The sequence below is a fragment of the Schistocerca piceifrons genome, chromosome X, assembly GCF_021461385.2.
Source record: "Schistocerca piceifrons isolate TAMUIC-IGC-003096 chromosome X, iqSchPice1.1, whole genome shotgun sequence".
Taxonomy (NCBI): domain Eukaryota; kingdom Metazoa; phylum Arthropoda; class Insecta; order Orthoptera; family Acrididae; genus Schistocerca; species Schistocerca piceifrons.
Genome location: NC_060149.1, coordinates 750,084,094 through 750,102,822, shown reverse-complemented (window position 1 = coordinate 750,102,822; position 18,729 = coordinate 750,084,094). Strand labels below are relative to the sequence as shown.

Here is an 18,729-nt window from a genome sequence, read left to right as displayed (position 1 = left end):
CAGTGGATATCCGACTTTGGAATTGTGAGTCAAATAGGTAATGCTTTGTATAAATGAAATGTAAAAGGTCTTATGAAAACAGAAGCTGTTGCTTCAACAAACAACAGGTAATTACAAACTTTTATTTGATATTGCAACTGGATTACCTGTCACCTGATGGATCAGTTTTTAATGTGGTGAAAAAATGGTACAAGTTAGAACTACTGAACTAATAAACAATGCAATATATTTCAAGCAATTTTCAATTCAAAAGTGAATATTTTAATAGTTACCATGTGAAATGTTGGAATACAGGAAGACTATACTTAACTGCCTATTAATATATCATTATTTCAAAATTCTCTTGAAAAACGGGCTATGTGACTTTTTGTATTTATTAAGCTGCAGTTCATATCAGTTGCAGCACAAACAGCCAAAATGTGGCAAAATGATATTCTATAAAAATAAGCAGCTCACTGGTGGTGCCTGTTCCTGCATTTTTTGTAATAAAACTATACCAAATTCATTTCACAGTCCCATGAAAAGGAAATACTGAAGTTATTATCTATGAATTTTAACATTATGAGCAAACTTAACTATAATCCAGAGGTTTTAGAAGATTTTATTTTCTATATATTCACATGTCCGAGTTCAGTGTCTGAAATTATATACAGAAGCTTGAGTTCTGAGACACATTATTGCTGAAGTTTAGACTCTACTGTGCATGGAGTTTCTATCATGGTGACAAAAATGCTTTTAATTCTTATCTTCTCGCATAGGAGACTATCCTGATTCAATCAACTTTTACATTTTGTGTCAGTAGCTTGAAATGGAAATACTTTGCAGATACTTGGCACTTTTATTGGTTATCGAAATGCTCACAGTCTCACCTTTTTGAGTCCCCTATACTTATGAAATTTTGTTATTTGACGCAGATTCACAAGTATGTATAGAAACATGATAGACACATTAAACAGCTTCTGCCAATATGTTTTGTGCTAAAATGGATGATTATGTGTATGAATTAAATTAAATGTAATGATTAAATATGAAAACAAAAATTCTATATTTTACAATGACTATTATGATACAATCTTCTGGATTATAGTAAAGCTTGTACACAGTCTGTCATGAACGTGCTGGTTTAGCACATTTACAAACAGTAATACATTGAGCCTTGTTACTGTACTTACAAAACAAGAAGTGACTGAATGACTAACTTGCAATATCATCAACAACTGGTATATGTAACAATATATAACAAATTGCTATTTATCAAAAGTTTTTTCTTTCAAATCCACTACTCTACTAACTGGAGATTTGTCTCTTCTACAATTTGTTTTCTTCACTAACTTTTGGCTAGTCAAGTTTGTACCACACTGCAACAAGCTCTACCTATGAATCTGCTAACAAATTGTTTCACAACTGATTCCTCTTTGGTTATGTAAGAACTGACTGGTAAAAGACCAGTACACCAGTATTTGACATGTGCATGGTAATCAGAGGCCCAAAATATGTTCATTTTTCTAATCTAATCCCATCTACAAGGATTCAATACCGTTTCTCAAACTAGGATAACATACAATTGGCTGGCAGACAATGTCTTAGTATATGTCACATATCTTTTGGGCTCATACATCCCTTAAAGCTGAAGATGCCAAATATTAATTTGTATCAAACACTATTATTCTCTACAGATCATAGCTATTAATAAATGTTTTAATTGATTTCCCACAAAAGTTGGGTCCCACAAGGCAAACACACAACAATCTTACAACTTTTGTAGGGGCATACAGTTTAACTGCAGTCACCATCATGGACAAAAAATGATGATGTAGTTCCTTGTTGCAACACGTAGTGAACTCAGCTATTTTAGCATTCATGCTTTGTCTCCTATTCTGTAGTCTTCCATTAGCAGAGAGAGACACGCTCTTTCTCTTTCCTTCCTCTCCTCTCTCCTTCATTCTTTTTGTAAATGGACTGTTTGAGCATAATACAGTAAACACAACATATTCATTTTCAAGTGGCTACACAAAACTAACTAACTATATGAAATAAATAATATTTTGGAACATGTCCTTGCCTGAAGTAAAATAAAAGTACAGTAAAAAAATCTTGAGCCTTCAGAGATTGCTCCAGTCTTTATACAAATCAGTGCTGCAGTACTTGTAACTTTTCTTCTAACATCAATTAAAATTTGCACAATATTTTGTCATCCAATCAACAGAAGCTAAAACAGCTGAGTAACACACCACATTTGCTACATATTACAGGACATTTAGTCATTCATATTGCTATATTTGCAGGATTCAGTATGTATATGAGCTAGAATTAGGTATGCCTCAGTGATAAAGGTGTTATTTCAGCTGCACATACAAATGATGGAATTTCTGATACTGGCAAGATAAACAAATGTGTATTTTAGAAACTTCATACCTTCTGAATGTCCACTAGCACCGTCTTGTTAGTATACTTCATGTTATATAGACAGTAACAAACATATCTAATCTACGGTTCTATCTAATTATTTGCTTTTAAGGCAAGGCTACGACTTATTGCATCACAGATTTGTAAAATATTATCTGCAAGCCATTCTTCTTAACTGCAAATCTTTTCTTCATTGTTTGACAATTCAAAGCCAATTACACTTTGTACCTCAGAATAAAGTAATATTTTATCACTGAGATCTCTACAGAGGCCCATTGTCCTTGTCTACAAAAAATAATTAATCAATGAAAAAGTGTGGCATATTAACACTCTAACAGATGCTTATTACAAAAACCCTCCCAAAGTTTTATATCACACTGCAGAAGACCTTCACATAAAAAAATAAGAAAAAAGAGCTTAATGGCCCTTTTGAATTTATTCATTGACTAGTACTCATAAATAAACGCTCCAGAAACATTGTATCAATACAACATTTGTCTGTGTGACAGATATCTCCTCCATTTGAAATAATGGATCACTGATGCCACTTCACTACTGAATATGTTCTAAAACATCATGTTGCTTGATTCTGTACTTACAAAAATAAAAACTTGTGAATATCAATCTCACTGAAACACAGACAGAATTAGAAACAAACAAAATACCTTAAACAAGCTGTTGGCGCAACAAGAGAATTAATAATATATATTAACAGTATATGAGTTGAGTATCTTTTTTCAGATGCCCTCATAAGTTAATAACCTAAGGTCAAAAGACATACAAAACTGCACTGCTTTTACTTAAAAAATAATCTGATATGTACAGTAAAATGTAACAAATTTTACAAACAGTGTTCATACTCAACATCAACCACCTTACATTTGTCAAAAAATTCTTATTGTTAACAACTACATAAATAAACAAATAGAAACACTGAAACTGTAATCAAACTGACTGTAAGCATAACAAAAATTTTTTCAAAATTTTTGACACCCAACAAACTATTTAAAACTGTGTTCTGTACAACAACAAAAACAAGCTACAAGATGTAAACATCATACTCACAATGTGCTTAAAAAAAGAAAATATTTAAAAGAAATCACATAGCAATGAGAACTCTAACACAACTCCATATCAGTCATCACATTTTTTTAAATATGGCTAAAGTCTTTGGTAGTTAGAAAACAATCTGTTTTCCCATGCAAGATGACTGGGAATTGTGACTGATAACACCACAAATAAAACAACTATTTACAACACATATTAAAGTGACAACATTATGGCACACATACTTTCTGGGCTGATTGTCTCAGCTTCCATTAGTTGTGCACTAGTTGATCAATATGAGAAAATCTACTTCTCATCCAACTCAAATCTTACAAATTAAGGGAAGAGTTATAAAAATGCATCTTCAAACACATCCAACTAAAGATTCTCATTTCACACAACGCTTGGAGATTACTGCCAAACCCTGCTGTTACCATTAAAAGGGGAAGTTTACAGCAGGTACCATTCAGGCCCAATGCTTAGCAAACACACATAATAAATTGAGCAAAATCTAATAGTGCTAATATACAGCTTAAGATGACTGTGGCTTGGTGGGTGTGGATGGGTTGGAGCTAGAATTTGGTGTCCTTGATGGGGGAGTACGAGCTCCACTGCTTGAACCATTAGATCCTGGATCTCCAGATGTAATTCCTTGAGTGGCATCTATTCCTTCACTGCTGTGAACCACAGTGTTGAAATATCGATCTGAAAAGAAAATGAAATATCAAAGCAATGTTATGGAACATAGCCAATGGAAATTTATCATGAAGTTTTTATTTATTTTTGTTTGGTCTGGAAGTGTAACGGTTAGTACACATTTTAAGTGGAGCACAGAGGCTTAGTAAATGAAATTTTGTCTTTATACACATAACGGTTTTTACACAAAAACATTTGGAACATAAATAGCATAGCATAAAATTAATGAACACACCTTTATCATCTGACCACTCATTGCAAAATGTAAATATCTCAGAACTCTAACATAATTTTCAAGTACTATAGAATCTGTCAGAGATTTATTTATTGATTTAAAAAAACACTGCCACTCTTAGATAAATAATGTTAATGCTATGAAGTACAAATGTGTAAGAAAAAGTGAGTGGTTGTACTGGTAGAAAGAGAAAATCTGTTACTTTTTATTAGAAATTTAAGCATTGTACAATTATTTTAAGGGTATTTTACAATGTAAATTGTCTATGGATGAATAAATCAAACAACACACTCAGTCATTGTGTTCCAGTATTGGATATTTGTAACACACTTAGTATTGCATTTTTTGAGTAGTGCAGTGCAATACTTTTCAAGCCATTATAACTGTTGATATTTCATTAGCAATATATTTGTACTTCTTAGACTGGAGAAAAATTCAGTACTAAATTATCTGTATTTTTCTGCCTCAGGCCCAGATCGTGGGGGGAGGGCGGAGCCAGGGTATTTGCCCCAGGTGGCAATTTCAGGGGGCGCTAAATTCATATTCTTGAAGAAAACAACCTTGCTTCACAAAGCACCAAGAATCCAGGGCACGTTGGTTTATCAATTATTCATATTATTTTGAAACACATCCTTGTTGGTTTTCAAACATTTTTGAACACATTCTAAGTTGATTTCTGAATGAATCATAAGTTGATTTTTGAATGCGTGCATAGTGTATGGGACGTCTCAGTTGGGGGAGTCCCCGTCATATCTAGAAATAGAAAAACCTTCCCGCAGACAAAAGGGGAAGGGGCTATATGAGCTGAGCCGAATAAACTCAAATGGGTTAATGCCAATCGCTGTTTATTTATGTGGTTGACTGTATGTGTGAATGATCAGCATTGGTATAATTGTTAGCGAAATCCTTAGATTCAGACTACCTGAGTGGAAATAAATGACTAACAAGAATAACAAGTGTGAAAGATTAATATGTAATCTTCCTGGTGTATCCAAGAAAATGAAATTTGGACAGAAAATTTTTGCCAGATCATTACATGACTAAGGGCTAGTTGTACAGTACCCAGTTAGCAGCTACTTAAGTTCTATTCTCAGGCTAGTGTGGAAAATGTGTTGTACAAACATGTAATAATGCCTAACCTGAGAATAAATGTGGCACAACTAAACTGGTGATTCTGGCAGGGTCAGTGTAGTTAACGTGAGGCTAAGTTTTGACACTAGCAGGAATAGTTACAGAATTAGTGATGACAAGATTGTTTGTAAGAGCAAGGAAAGAGAAGAAACAGGGACATCACACAAATTATATGGAAGAATATGCTGATTTCAAATTTATATAAAAATTTCATACTACTGCTTTTTGATCTCATGCTTAAGGAACTGGAGTATATGAATGAAATGTGAAACTATTTACTAACATAAAACATTTTGCTTGTAGCTTGTAGTAGGCCTATTAGGCATTTGATATTGGTATGTCAAAAATTAATTTCTATCTTGTTGTTTATGTAAATGAGGTAGATAAAAAATGACCATTTGGCTTGCTTATTTGGCATGTGCTACAATTGCTGCTATATTAGAAATGTCTGTTTCATTTTATCTAGCACACAGTGACAAAACTGACGTAATCAAATAGAGAAACTTAAGTACTATCCATATTAACAGCTTTTTCTGTCTTAGAAAATGACATTTTGATTTTTCATGTAGCAAAATTTTTGACAAGCTTTGACGAGGTAATGGATTCTTTCACAGAAAGGAAAGCACGCCATGTAAAGCCATAGCAAGATTAGAGATAAAAAAATGTGCTGTGTAATGTATTGCTTGCTCTTGTCTTTATTGATATTTAATTTTATGCCACACAAAAGATAATGGGCAACAAAGAGTGCAAATTTTCTGAAGAGTTCTTATTCTTCTGGTTACAAATAAGCCCACCCAGTATTAATAGTGAGTTTTTTTCTTTTTGAGAGAGGTAGGATGTCAAACTGGCCAAATAGGTGTAGGAGAGGCACCACAGCATATTTTAATTTCCACTGCCCTGAATATAGGTTTGATGGCTTCCATTACAAAATATACACATTTGAATTCCACAGAGTGAAATACAGTGATGTGCAATAGAAGACTGCTGTGTGAAGAGGTGTGGTACTGCACTTCAGCATACTTAAGACCAAATAACATCTTACATTTCCTTTAACATATATGTTTTATGTATCAAACTCTTCAGAATGATGTGCACTACAAAATTATCATATTTTTGAAAAATCAGTTTTTAAAAAATTTTTGTATCCTATCTCAAACACTCAAAGAAGCAGGGGGGGGGGGGGGGGGGGAGTACTATCAATTTTTTGCCCCCAGCTCAGAAATATCATAGATCTGGGGCTGTGCTGCATATGATTGGATAGAACTTACATTGCACTTACTTGCATGATGGCATTTACTGTCCAGTTCTGTGCTTAGTTACATTCATATATGTTTCAGTTCTTGCTTGTCCCATTAAATTTAATAACAGATTGTAAAAAACCTTTATGGTTGGAAAACATAAACAATAATGAATAATAAAGAGATATATTCTTCTTATTGTTGTAAGTGACAGATAAAAAATATAATTCTGTGTTACCAAATGAATTAAAGGTACTCAAATGAAATGTGTGCATCAGTGGGAGCGAAACAGTGAAGATGGAGTGATGTGAAATGATATTGGTGCAAATTGTTCAGATATCTTGAAATTGCAATGAAATAAATCTGTTGTGAAAACTGAAAATTTGTGCCAGCCTGGAACTCAAAATCAGACTTCTTAGTTATTCAAAGCAGTCATCTTAACTACTGCACCTTCTGAGCACACATCCAGGCCTGAACTAAGCCTAAGAATTAACCAGGAAACTTGGATTCCAGTTCCAACAGGCGTAAGTATTCAATTTTCACAACAAGTTTATTATATCACAAGTTCAGCATATGTGATCAGCTTGCACTGATATCAGTTCATGTCACTATATTTTTATTGTTTCATTCCCATTGATCCAGTCATTTCATTTCTTTGCATTTAATTAAATTTAGTATACACTGCCTGACAAAAATGTGAAACATCCAGAAATGGAGGAGGAAACAAAATCTAGCCCCATGAGTTGAGATGGTAAGTGATGTTAGTTCAGTAATTACAATAGTAAATCAAATTTACAAACAGCATGGCAGAATGAGCCCACTCATTAGTATTAGGTTGCACCCTGTCTGGCTTAGATGCATGAACTGATTCAGTTGGTAAGGATGTCATAAAGGCATTGTTTCCTCTCCCAAGGCAAGCTGGCCCACAACTGTTGTAAATTGTTCTTGATATCCTGGATACTGGCACTGGGACAGAGTTGATATCCACACTGGACCTACACATGTTCCATTCTGAATGGATCTGGGGATCTTATTGGCTATGGGCATACCTCAACATAATGCAGGCAATTCACAGAGACATGTCAGGTGTCAACAAGTATTGTCTTTTTGCAAAAAGGCACCACAATACTGTTGCATGAGAGGTAACAAGAGCATTTTGGATGTCTGAGACATGCCATTGTGCTATCTGAATTTACTCAATCACTACCGGCTGTAACCTGAAATCATAATCTATGGTTTTCCACATCATGAAACAAGGAGTAACGCCACTGTGACTCTCATAAACATTGAAACAATAGGACTTCTCCCAGGTCAGTGCCATACTTGTTGATGATGGTCACCCGAGGTAGTTCAGAATTGCAGTTCAACACAGCACAATGCCATTCTTCAGCAGTCCATTCTTCTCAGTCACAACATCACTCCAAATGCAGCTATTTGTGTTGTGTTGCATGGTATGATAATTCCCTGCTCTAGCTGCTGCTGGTCTTTGACCAATGTTGCATGATGATGGAGAATATTTCAGGGAGTCCAGTACATGTTCTCAGATTTCAGATGCAGATGAAGAGGTTACGATGTGCTTGGTATACAATACAGTGATCCTCACTTGTGGTGGTTAGACATGGTTGACAGGAACCTTGACAACAAGTATGTCTGCCCTCACATTCCATGTAGTCCAATGTCACATCCACATGCCCCAAAATTCTTGATATTGCATGATTTGACCAACTGGTCAAATGGAGACTCACAATGATAACCATTCCAAACTCTGCAGGTGCTGATAATTATCTCACACAAGAATACAGCATCTCCATGTCCTTCACAGAGATCACTCAACATTTGATGCTGTTCTTGCTTCTTATATATCTTACCAGGCCTGGTAACAGCAATAAAATGAGCAAACTAATTCTCTTGTGGGATACCTACCTGTACCAAGGATTTGCAACTCTTAATCATTTATAGACCCACTGACAGTGTGTACATGTATGTAGTTAAATTGAGATCTGACCATGTCTTCTACACACTTGAACTTTTTTTTCGTCTTGCCCTGTATATACTTTGTGGTGGTGAAAGCCACAGGAATCCATTAACTTTTTCTCCATTGGTACTATTTTCACATGCCTTGTGAGAGAATCTCTGGTAGTAGTAGTAGTAGTAGTAGTAGTAGTACTTGGAAATCGAAGGTGAAGACATCAGTTTCAATGAAAATTTGAGTCAAGCTTGGAGGCATGCTAGGATAGCCAAATGGTTAAGGCAACAACATACAATTATTTGTTGTGCAAATTTTCAGTTGTTACTTCAAGTTCATTAAAATGTAATTACTTTCTGAAAAATACTATACTTACCATCATCTATAAGTGTTCCCGAGTTAGACTCAGTGCTCTGGCCATTTCCAGATATCAGTGGTGTCATCATGTTGTACTCCTCCTCCAAACTGATGAAAGGAGTATTCCAGCGAGGTATTGGTGTGGATCTTGGTGTTGTACGGGGAGTTGTTACAGGAGAGCTGAACATACTCAAGTTTGTTGGACTTATAACTCCTGACATGGCACTAACTGGACTAATACTTGAATAGCTGAAAAGCTGAAAGGAACCAGAATCATAACACAAAATGTTATTTTGTCTAGTGCACTTAAAATTTTAAATTATACTTTAAAATTGCGATGACTCATTGTGCTGAAGTAATATACCACAATATTATAGCAGTGAGAATAAACGCTAAAAACCTCCTAAATACATGCGTACATGAACACACCACAAGAGGAACGGAAAATTATTACATGAGACAATAAACTCTGAAACTGACAGTGGATGCTCCTGTTGAAGCAGGCAAAACGTTTTTCAACAAGGTTCCAAAATCAGTTAAGCAAGTAAAGAAATTAAATTCATTTAAAAATTATTTCAAAGTGTATCTTACAGAGAAATATATATACAGTATGAGTGAGCATTAAATGTCAAATTAAATATTAGCTGTTGTACTGTAACAGAAAATGTGTAATAACCTCATATGTACCCACAAAATGTAACCCCATTTTCTTTACTGTACATACATTGTATATACAGTATAAAATTGTATGATGCACCCTAAACTCTCAGCTGAAAATTATCAGCTAGAGTCCAACGGCAAAGAGTACATAAATAAATAAATATTAATATTCTAGGAACGTTTTGGACTGGTCTGAAATTACCACAGCTCCATCAATTATTTGTAATTAAGAACTCTAAGACAGCAGGGGTAAGTGTCACATTGAAAAATTCACTAGCCTTATGCCTTGATTTCAAATGAGATGCACTGAACAGAAGTGTTCACATTCATTTAATTCATAAAGGGAACATACACTGATAAGCAAAAACATTATGATCACTGCCCACCATGATGTTGGATGCCACTTTTGGTGGCATTGAAGGCAATGGCATGGTAACAAAAGTGTGTAAGTGAAGTAAACATGGACGGGGGATCACCCTAATGAAGACATGGGCTGCAGATGGGGAAATTCATTAAGATATGCAACTTTGACAGAGGGCAGATTATTATTATGCACAGCCTGTCAACGAGTATCTCAAAAATGAAGAAGCTGCTTGAATGTTCACATACCACTGTTGTTAGCACCTATGGAAGCAGGTAGAAGGACAGTGAAACTACCACTAGGTGCTTAATGGATGGAAGACCATGACTTGTCACAGAACATGGGATTCAGAGGCTTGTCTGCTTTGTAAAGTAGAATGTATGGTGATCTGTGGCATTTCTGCTGAAAGAGCACAATGCTGGTGCATACACAAGTGTTTTGGAGCACAACATTCATTGTACATTGTTGAACATTGAGCTCTGCAACAGCCCACCCCTAAATGTTTACATGCGGACCCAGTGACATCGTCAATTATGATTGCAGTGGTCATGGGACCATTGGGATTCGACTGTCAATTAATGGAGACTTGTCAGCGCTTTGGGTGAAGCACATTTTTGCTACATTAGATCAATGGTTGTCTCTGTGAATGCTGTCATTGAGGTGAAAGGCAGCTCAAAATGTGCAGCATGTCACAGATGCAGGCTGATGGGAGTCGTATTATGCTATGGGAGACATTCTCCTGTGCTTGCATGGGACCTGTGGTAGTAAGACACGCTGATAGCTGCAAACCACCTGTATCCCTTCATGCTTGATGTCTTCCCTGATGGTAATGATGTCTTTCAGCAGTATAATTGTCCATGTCTTGGAGCCAGAACCATGCTACAGTGGTTTGAGGAGCACTATAGTGAACTCATGTTGATGCCTTGGTGACCAAATCTTCCTGATGTAAATCCTATGGAACCATCTGGGTCGCTATCAGGCACTATCACTGGATATACAAGTCAGCAGCCCATTATTTATGCAAATTACATGATCTGTGTGTAGCATCTAATGCCAAATACCTCCACAAACATACCAATGAATTGCCGGACCTGTGATTCACAGAATCAGTGGTGTATTTCATTCCAAAGATGGACAAACAAACTATTAAGCAGGTGGTCATAATGTTTTCACTGGTCAGTGTATGAAATATGTAAATTTTGTTACTAGTTTTATGTCAGCAGCAGTGTACTTCTATAAGATACAAACAACTCTTGTGGCAAAAATTTCTATTACTTTTTGCATTGTGTATTTATAAATTTTTCAAGTGTTGTAAATAAACTTTTGATATAAGAAATACAACCATAATGACATGCATACTGTAATATGCAAATATAATGCTACCGACAATGGAAGAATAGTTCTAGATATTGTTATGCTATATATATGTCCTCTTCCTTAGATATCCTAAAAGGAATATTCATTCTTGGATGGATCATATTTAATGTTGGGTATGAAAATTAATACAGCTCAATGTTCCTCATGTATACTGGTTTATTCTCATTAGAGAGAGGTTTCATCAAAATGAAGATGCTAAGTTTGGTCGATAGGGACCTTCTAGTTCAGCAGTGTACTCTGACTTATTACACACACTGCTGGGCATTAAAACACCATAAAGGAAAGTAAAGAACAAAATTTTACTTATAGATCATATGCAGTATAGTAGGAATAAATGATTAAATGTGTAGGTGATTTGGAGGTATACAAATTACAAAATTTAGAACAAAGAGCTGCCAACTCCGACAGTAATAGCAACTGTAATCTGACTGGGCACTGAGCTGAACTGACATTGGAAGACAGATAGGGGCCATCATTCCATTCTGTTTTAACTCTATGCCAGAGTTCATCACCCATAGTGGTTGGTGAGTGATGGCATGCCAATCTCTCGGCAACCCATGACCACATGTTCCCAATGAGTGAGAGATCTAGACAGTGGTTGGAAGGGCAATAGTCTGAAACAACCTGTATCATTGTAGGTAAGGACAGAGCACAGACAAACTGCAGCTGTGAGTTATCTTCTTGAAAGGTAACATCTTGGACACCTCAGTCCTAGGGTACAGTCACCATCCTTAACATATCAGTTACGTATCATCTGCTGTCCAAATTATTGGCTATGCAAACCACAGGTGACTGTGTTGTGTACTTAGTGGCACCCCATACCATCACAGCTGATGCTGGGACAATATAATGATGACAAATGCAATCTGGCAATGTTTGTTCCCCTCAGTAATATCACATACAGATAAATAGATCTGCAGTAAATAAAAGTAAATGAAGAGTATACCATATTCATTACAGTTTATAAGGTGCTTTCAGTGAACGTTCTACACCATTTGTCCCAGAAACACTGTGCTCCTTATTTTTTATTGTCTGTTTTGATCAGGTACTGTTATTTCCTAATACAGCTTCTTAATTCATGCTGACTTTTGCACCTGTCTCATGCTCTTTCTCTCTTTAAGATCCCTCAGATTCTTCAGCTTTCTATCACTTTGAACAAGTAGACAGTGACTGACATGCAAAAATCTAAATTACCTTCTTCAACATATTCTGTATCAGTCCATCAACAATGGGCACAATGAAAAATAAATATAGCTGAAGAGAATGAAAATATGATTTTGAACAATTTTTACACCAAGAAATTTCACTTGATGTTCATTCAACAATTTTAAATGCTAATTCCACTTCAAAATATAAGGCAAATGCACAATCTAGGGTCAAATCTTTCTGTCCTGCAACAAACAGAACATGGAAAGTAATAGCACTAATTGTATCATACAGTATACAAGAGATTTTTCCCTGGAGATCAACAGATTGTTCAATAAACTATAGTTAAGAAAATAGCTAATATTACAGTGACGGGAACAGGACTTTTTTGGTCAATTGGAGGTTTGTCATCCAAACGCAGGGATAGTTCCTTTAAAAAATGTTGTAGCAAACTCAATCAGAATAATTCATCCATTACAGAAAGCTGTAGTCATACGAATTTTAAATTCAGTGTTAAGAAATATCCCTACATAATAAAAAAAGGTTGCCATGTTTAAAAGTAATCATGAAATTCATAAGGATATAATGCATGGACTATTCTGATTGATACAAAAAGTAGCATTAATACACAGTGGTCCATAACAAAACTGTTTTATCATTTGATATTCTTCAAAATTGTAAAGTGTGTGGGTCACAGATTAATTCATATATTTTGAGCAGAAGACTCAATTAGTCTAATGTCTTAAAATATTTAGACTATATTACAATATAAAATGTCAAATTGGCAATAATGGTAGTCAAGTTGCATACATTTTTCTCTTGATTAATATTTAGGTCTTAAAGTTATTTCCATACTCCTTATCTCTGGTGACAACAGAACAGACATACAAAAACATACGATTCATAGAGAGTCAAACAAAGGAAAATTCTGGATGGAATGTAACAATATTATGAAAAGGATAGCTGCTACTTACCAATCAGTGGAGATGCCGAGTCAACTCACACACATGACCACAGTCTGTGGCAGCTGAAGCCAGACTGGCTTCAGCTGCCAGAGACTGTGGTCATGTGTGTTTGAGTTGCACTTGTGTGTGTGTGTGTGTGTGTGTGTGTGTGTGTGTGTGTGTGTGTGTTTTGTCTATTTTCATGAAAGGCCTTGATGGCTGAAAGCTCATTTTCTAACAGTCTTTTTGTTGTGCCTATATGCGACTCAGCATCTCTACTGTATGGTGAGTAGCAACTATCCTTTTCATAATATTTTATAATTTATACAATATATTCAAGTGATTGTAGTACATAATACAGGTAAAACAACGTTTCTTATTATTTACACATATACTCCTTTACAGCACAAAAGTCTTTTTCCAGTAAATAATCCTTTAGAAGCTCCTGTAATTTATTTTCACTCATGTTGTCCTGCAGACACTTAGGAAGATGCTTTACCGGTTGTACACTTGGGTATAAAGGACCTTTTTCAACAGCTCTCAGTCGGTGTGATACACTTCTCAGCTCACTTTTTTTCTTATGTCATCTGAACGAAGACTTGCATTCTTTTCTAGCATTCTCTTTTATTAATAAAATTATTGTTATTCATATGCATGTGGATGGAAATGTCAATATTTTTAGATAATGGAAGATGGTTCTGAATGAGTCAGGTTTTACCCAGGTGGTCCTAATGGCTTTTTCTGTGCTACAAAAATTCTTTTTGAATTATTACTACTGTAGTTTCTCCAAACATTTATTCCATAATGCAAGTGTAGTTCAGAACAAGCATGGTACACTGCATACAGAATTTGTTTGTTACCATAATAAATATTACCGTGTATGGCAGACATTGTTTTTATGCTGTCTTCATTAGAGCTTATTGTCAAATGTTGTGCCCCAAAAAATTTATGGAGGTATCTTCTTCCAGTCTTGCTTCATCTATGAGTACATGTATGTGTTCTTCCTTTTCTAGTCATGAACATCATGAACATTATCTTCTTTAAATTTATAATGAGGCTAAATCATTTTGTATGGGGCACAGTACTGTGTTATTTGTTGAAATAAAAACATCTTTTTCAAACATTTCCACATTTTCTTCTACACTGACTAATGTAATATCACTAACATACATTATTTTTTGATTCTTCTCTCTGACGTCAATACCATTCATAAATAAGTTGAACAAAATTGGACTAAGTAAAGATCCTTGATGTACACCATACATAATATCTTTGACCTCAGATCTGCATCTACTTTATGTAGTAACATACTGCTTTTTGCTAATAACATACAATTTCATCCATTGCATGGTTTGTCCATGCATACCATTGCTTTCAAGTTTTTTAATTAGTGCTGTGTAGGTGGTTGTGTCAAATGCTTGAGACAATCCAGAAGCATAGCAGTTACCAAGTTTCTTTTGTCTAATGCATCTGTAAAAGATTCTGGTAGGCTTGAGATAGTTGTTTCTGCAGATTTCCCTTTTTGGAAACCATGTTGTTCAGGAATCAGGATGTTTTTCTAGAAATAAAATCAACCTACTTTGCATAAATATCTCTAGTATTTTCAGAAAATAGGGATTAAAGATAGTGGTCTGTAGTTATTTGTGTCATATTTGTCACCTTCCTTGTTTATTGGTAACACTTTGCTTATTTTTAATTTTTCTGGATACGCTTCTCTGAGTGAGCAGTTTGCTATTTACAAAAAAGGTTCAATAATACTTTAACAGTCAGTCTGATAGAGCACCATCTCCTGCAGATTTCTTGTACTTTAGTTTCTGAATTGTTTGTAGGAGTTCTAGTTTTGTCACTGGTTCCAGAACACTGAGTCGGACGGTTGTCCAAGTGAACTAGGATTCTATGACCCATGATGGCTTCTTTCACACACTAAATTTTATTCAGCATCTATCAAACTGTCATTGAGTGTAAACGAAATTTTTGTTCCATCTGTAATTTTGGTGTTCTCAATATCATCAGTTTACTAAAATTTCTGTTGGTGCCTATTTACACTTTTGACTACATATATCAGTGTTGATTTGGCCCCATGCTGTTTTACTTTTATGATCTGAATTTGCTATGTCTCTATTTATTGCTTCTCTTATAAATTTCCTGTACTTCTTCTGATACTGTTTAAATACCTCCATCTTTCCTGTTTGTCTGAGTTCCTTCACTCTAGTCTTGAGTTCAATTATTTCTTTGGTAATAAATTGCGTATGGTGACCCTGCTTTTTCTGACAGGTCGTTTTGGGGCAGACTGCATGAAAATGATGCATTAGTTTGTTAAGAAATCATCATACTTCTAATTTGTGCCTTGTGTTTGCATTGTTTCAGTCAAATCTTCTATCCTCAGTGTTACTTCAAAAAGTTCATATTTTATAGACTGACAGTCCTGATTTCCCTCCTGTCTTCTGTTTTAGAGCCCCATTTTGTAGATACAGCATATTAATGAATGATGATCAGAGACTGCTGTTTGCAGAAGTTTTGATTCACATGAGAAGGTACTTTTAGCAAATGAGGGTTACATATGTTGGCAGTAGATCACAAACTATGAAATTTCTTAAAGTTGCTGCTCTGTTTTCAACAGACTAAAATTAATTGCCTCCAGTGATTGGTGAGTGTAGTTAATTCTCAATATTCTTAGAACAAATTATAATGAAAATAATTCTAAAATGTAGCAAGTTGATTTTACATCAGTAGTTGAAATTATTAATAAAAAATTATAAACCTGCATATAAATATTTTAATTCATTATATTTCAGTTCACTGATTTCTATCTATAATGTGTTACATCTTTTTCTGCAACACAATACACATTCCATTAATATTGATTATTATTGCAATATGACTTTCAACATGAGAATTACTCACGTCTACATCTACATCTACATACATACTCCACAAGCTACCATATGATGTGTGACAGATGGTACCTCGTATCACTACTAATAATTTCTTTTCATGGACCACTTGCAAATGGAGTGAGGCAAAAACAACTATATATATACCTCCTCATTCTATAGTCAGATTCAAATGCTGGTTCTCTAAATTTGATCAATAGTGTCTGTAACAAATCTAGCAGCCTGCCTCTGAACTGCTTCAGTGCCTTCCATTAGTTTGACCTGGTGGGGATCCCAGACACTCAAGCAGTACTCAAGACTAGGTTGCACTAGTGTTCTATACAAGGTCTCCTTTACAGTCAAAGCTCATTTTCCTAAAATTCTCCCAATAAAGCAAATCAGCCATTCACATTTTCTACTACTGTCCTTATGTGCTAGTTCCATTACACATCTTTGGCAACATATACCTGCAATATACTGGCAGTCACCAGTTTATGACTTGTTTCTTAGGACAATGATAACACAAAACAACCTTACGAGGTGCATTCAAGTTATGACACCTCTTTTTTTCCCCTCAGGACTGGAAGCACACAGAAACAAGAGGTTTAGTTTAAAATGTGTGTGAACTTGTTGTGAATGTGTGGCAGAGCACAGCACACACAACTTTATTTGCAGTGGCAAGATTGACTACTGTAAAATGGTGATGTTTTCATTTTCCGCATTTGCATGGCGTGACACCAATGAGAAATTCATTTCTAGACGAGTGATACATGCATGGCTGTGTCTAATGTATGTTCATAGGTGTGACAGCTAAAAGAAGCTAGAATATTGTGGGATAACAAATCAAGACGATCTCGGTCTAGCACCAGCCTGTCTGATAACATGATAGAGTGAGTGGAAAAAGTTGTTTTGGAGGATCATTAGATGAATGTGGAATGCATAGCCTCCAAAGTTGGCATTTTTATGGAATCTGGGCACACAATATTGCATGAAGACCTAAAAATGGGAAAAGAGCCCCACAGGTGGATACCATGATGCTGATGGATGATCACCAGGCACCAGCCTGTGCATGTGACATGCTGCTAGGCAATACATGTTGTCTTCTTTGTTTCCTGGCTTCTTTTTTTCTGCAGTCACATCATACAACCCCCCATGAACCATGGACCTTGCCGTTGGTGGGGAGGCTTGCGTGCCTCAGCGATACAGATAGCCGTACCGTAGGTGCAACCACAACGGAGGGGTATCTGTTGAGAGGCCAGACAAACGTGTGGCTCCTGAAGAGGGGCAGCAGCCTTTTCAGTAGTTGCAAGGGCAACAGTCTGGATGGTTGACTGATCTGGCCTTGTAACAATAACCAAAACGGCCTTGCTGTGCTGGTACTGCGAACGGCTGAAAGCAAGGGGAAACTACAGACGTAATTTTTCCCGAGGGCATGCAGCTTTACTGTATGATTACATGATGATGGCGTCCTCTTGGGTAAAATATTCCGGAGGTAAAATAGTCCCCCATTCGGATCTCCAGGCGGGGACTACTCAAGAGGATGTCGTTATCAGGAGAAAGAAAACTGGCATTCTAAGGATCGGAGCGTGGAATGTCAGATCCCTTAATCGGGCAGGTAGGTTAGAAAATTTAAAAAGGGAAATGGATAGGTTGAAGTTAGATATAGTGGGAATTAGTGAAGTTCGGTGGCAGGAGGAACAAGACTTCTGGTCAGGTGACTACAGGGTTATAAACACAAAATCAAATAGGGGTAATGCAGGAGTAGGTTTAATAATGAATAGGAAAATAGGAATGCGGGTAAGCTACTACAAACAGCATAGTGAACGCATTATTGTGACCAAGATAGATACGAAGCCCACGCCTACTACAGTAGTACAAGTTTATATGCCAACTAGCTCTGCAGATGACGAAGAAATTGAAGAAATGTATGATGAAATAAAAGAAATTATTCAGATTGTGAAGGGAGACGAAAATTTAATAGTCATGGGTGACTGGAATTCGAGTGTAGGAAAAGGGAGAGAAGGAAACATAGTAGGTGAATATGGATTGGGGGACAGAAATGAAAGAGGAAGCCGCCTGGTCGAATTTTGCACAGAGCACAACATAATCATAACTAACACTTGGTTTAAGAATCATGAAAGAAGGTTGTATACATGGAAGAACCCTGGCGATACTAAAAGGTATCAGATAGATTATATAATGGTAAGACAGAGATTTAGGAACCAGGTTTTAAATTGTAAGACATTTCCAGGGGCAGATGTGGACTCTGACCACAATCTATTGGTTATGACC

The 18,729-nt window shown here is 35.9% G+C and overlaps 1 protein-coding gene across 6 annotated transcripts in view; it reads right to left on the bottom strand.

The window, feature by feature from the left end:
- Window positions 1-1,026: 1,026 nt before the first annotated feature.
- The window catches only part of LOC124722841 (nuclear factor 1 X-type), a 585,762-nt gene continuing 568,059 nt past the window's right edge, over window positions 1,027-18,729 (bottom strand). For all 6 annotated transcript variants that reach the window (XM_047247961.1, XM_047247963.1, XM_047247965.1 and 3 more), the window contains 2 exons: window positions 9,096-9,333; window positions 1,027-4,158 (listed from right to left, as the gene is read on the bottom strand). In XM_047247961.1, the coding sequence (XP_047103917.1) occupies window positions 3,986-4,158; window positions 9,096-9,333 (411 nt within the window). In that variant the 3' untranslated portion in view covers window positions 1,027-3,985. The remainder of the gene's footprint in view (window positions 4,159-9,095; window positions 9,334-18,729) is intronic.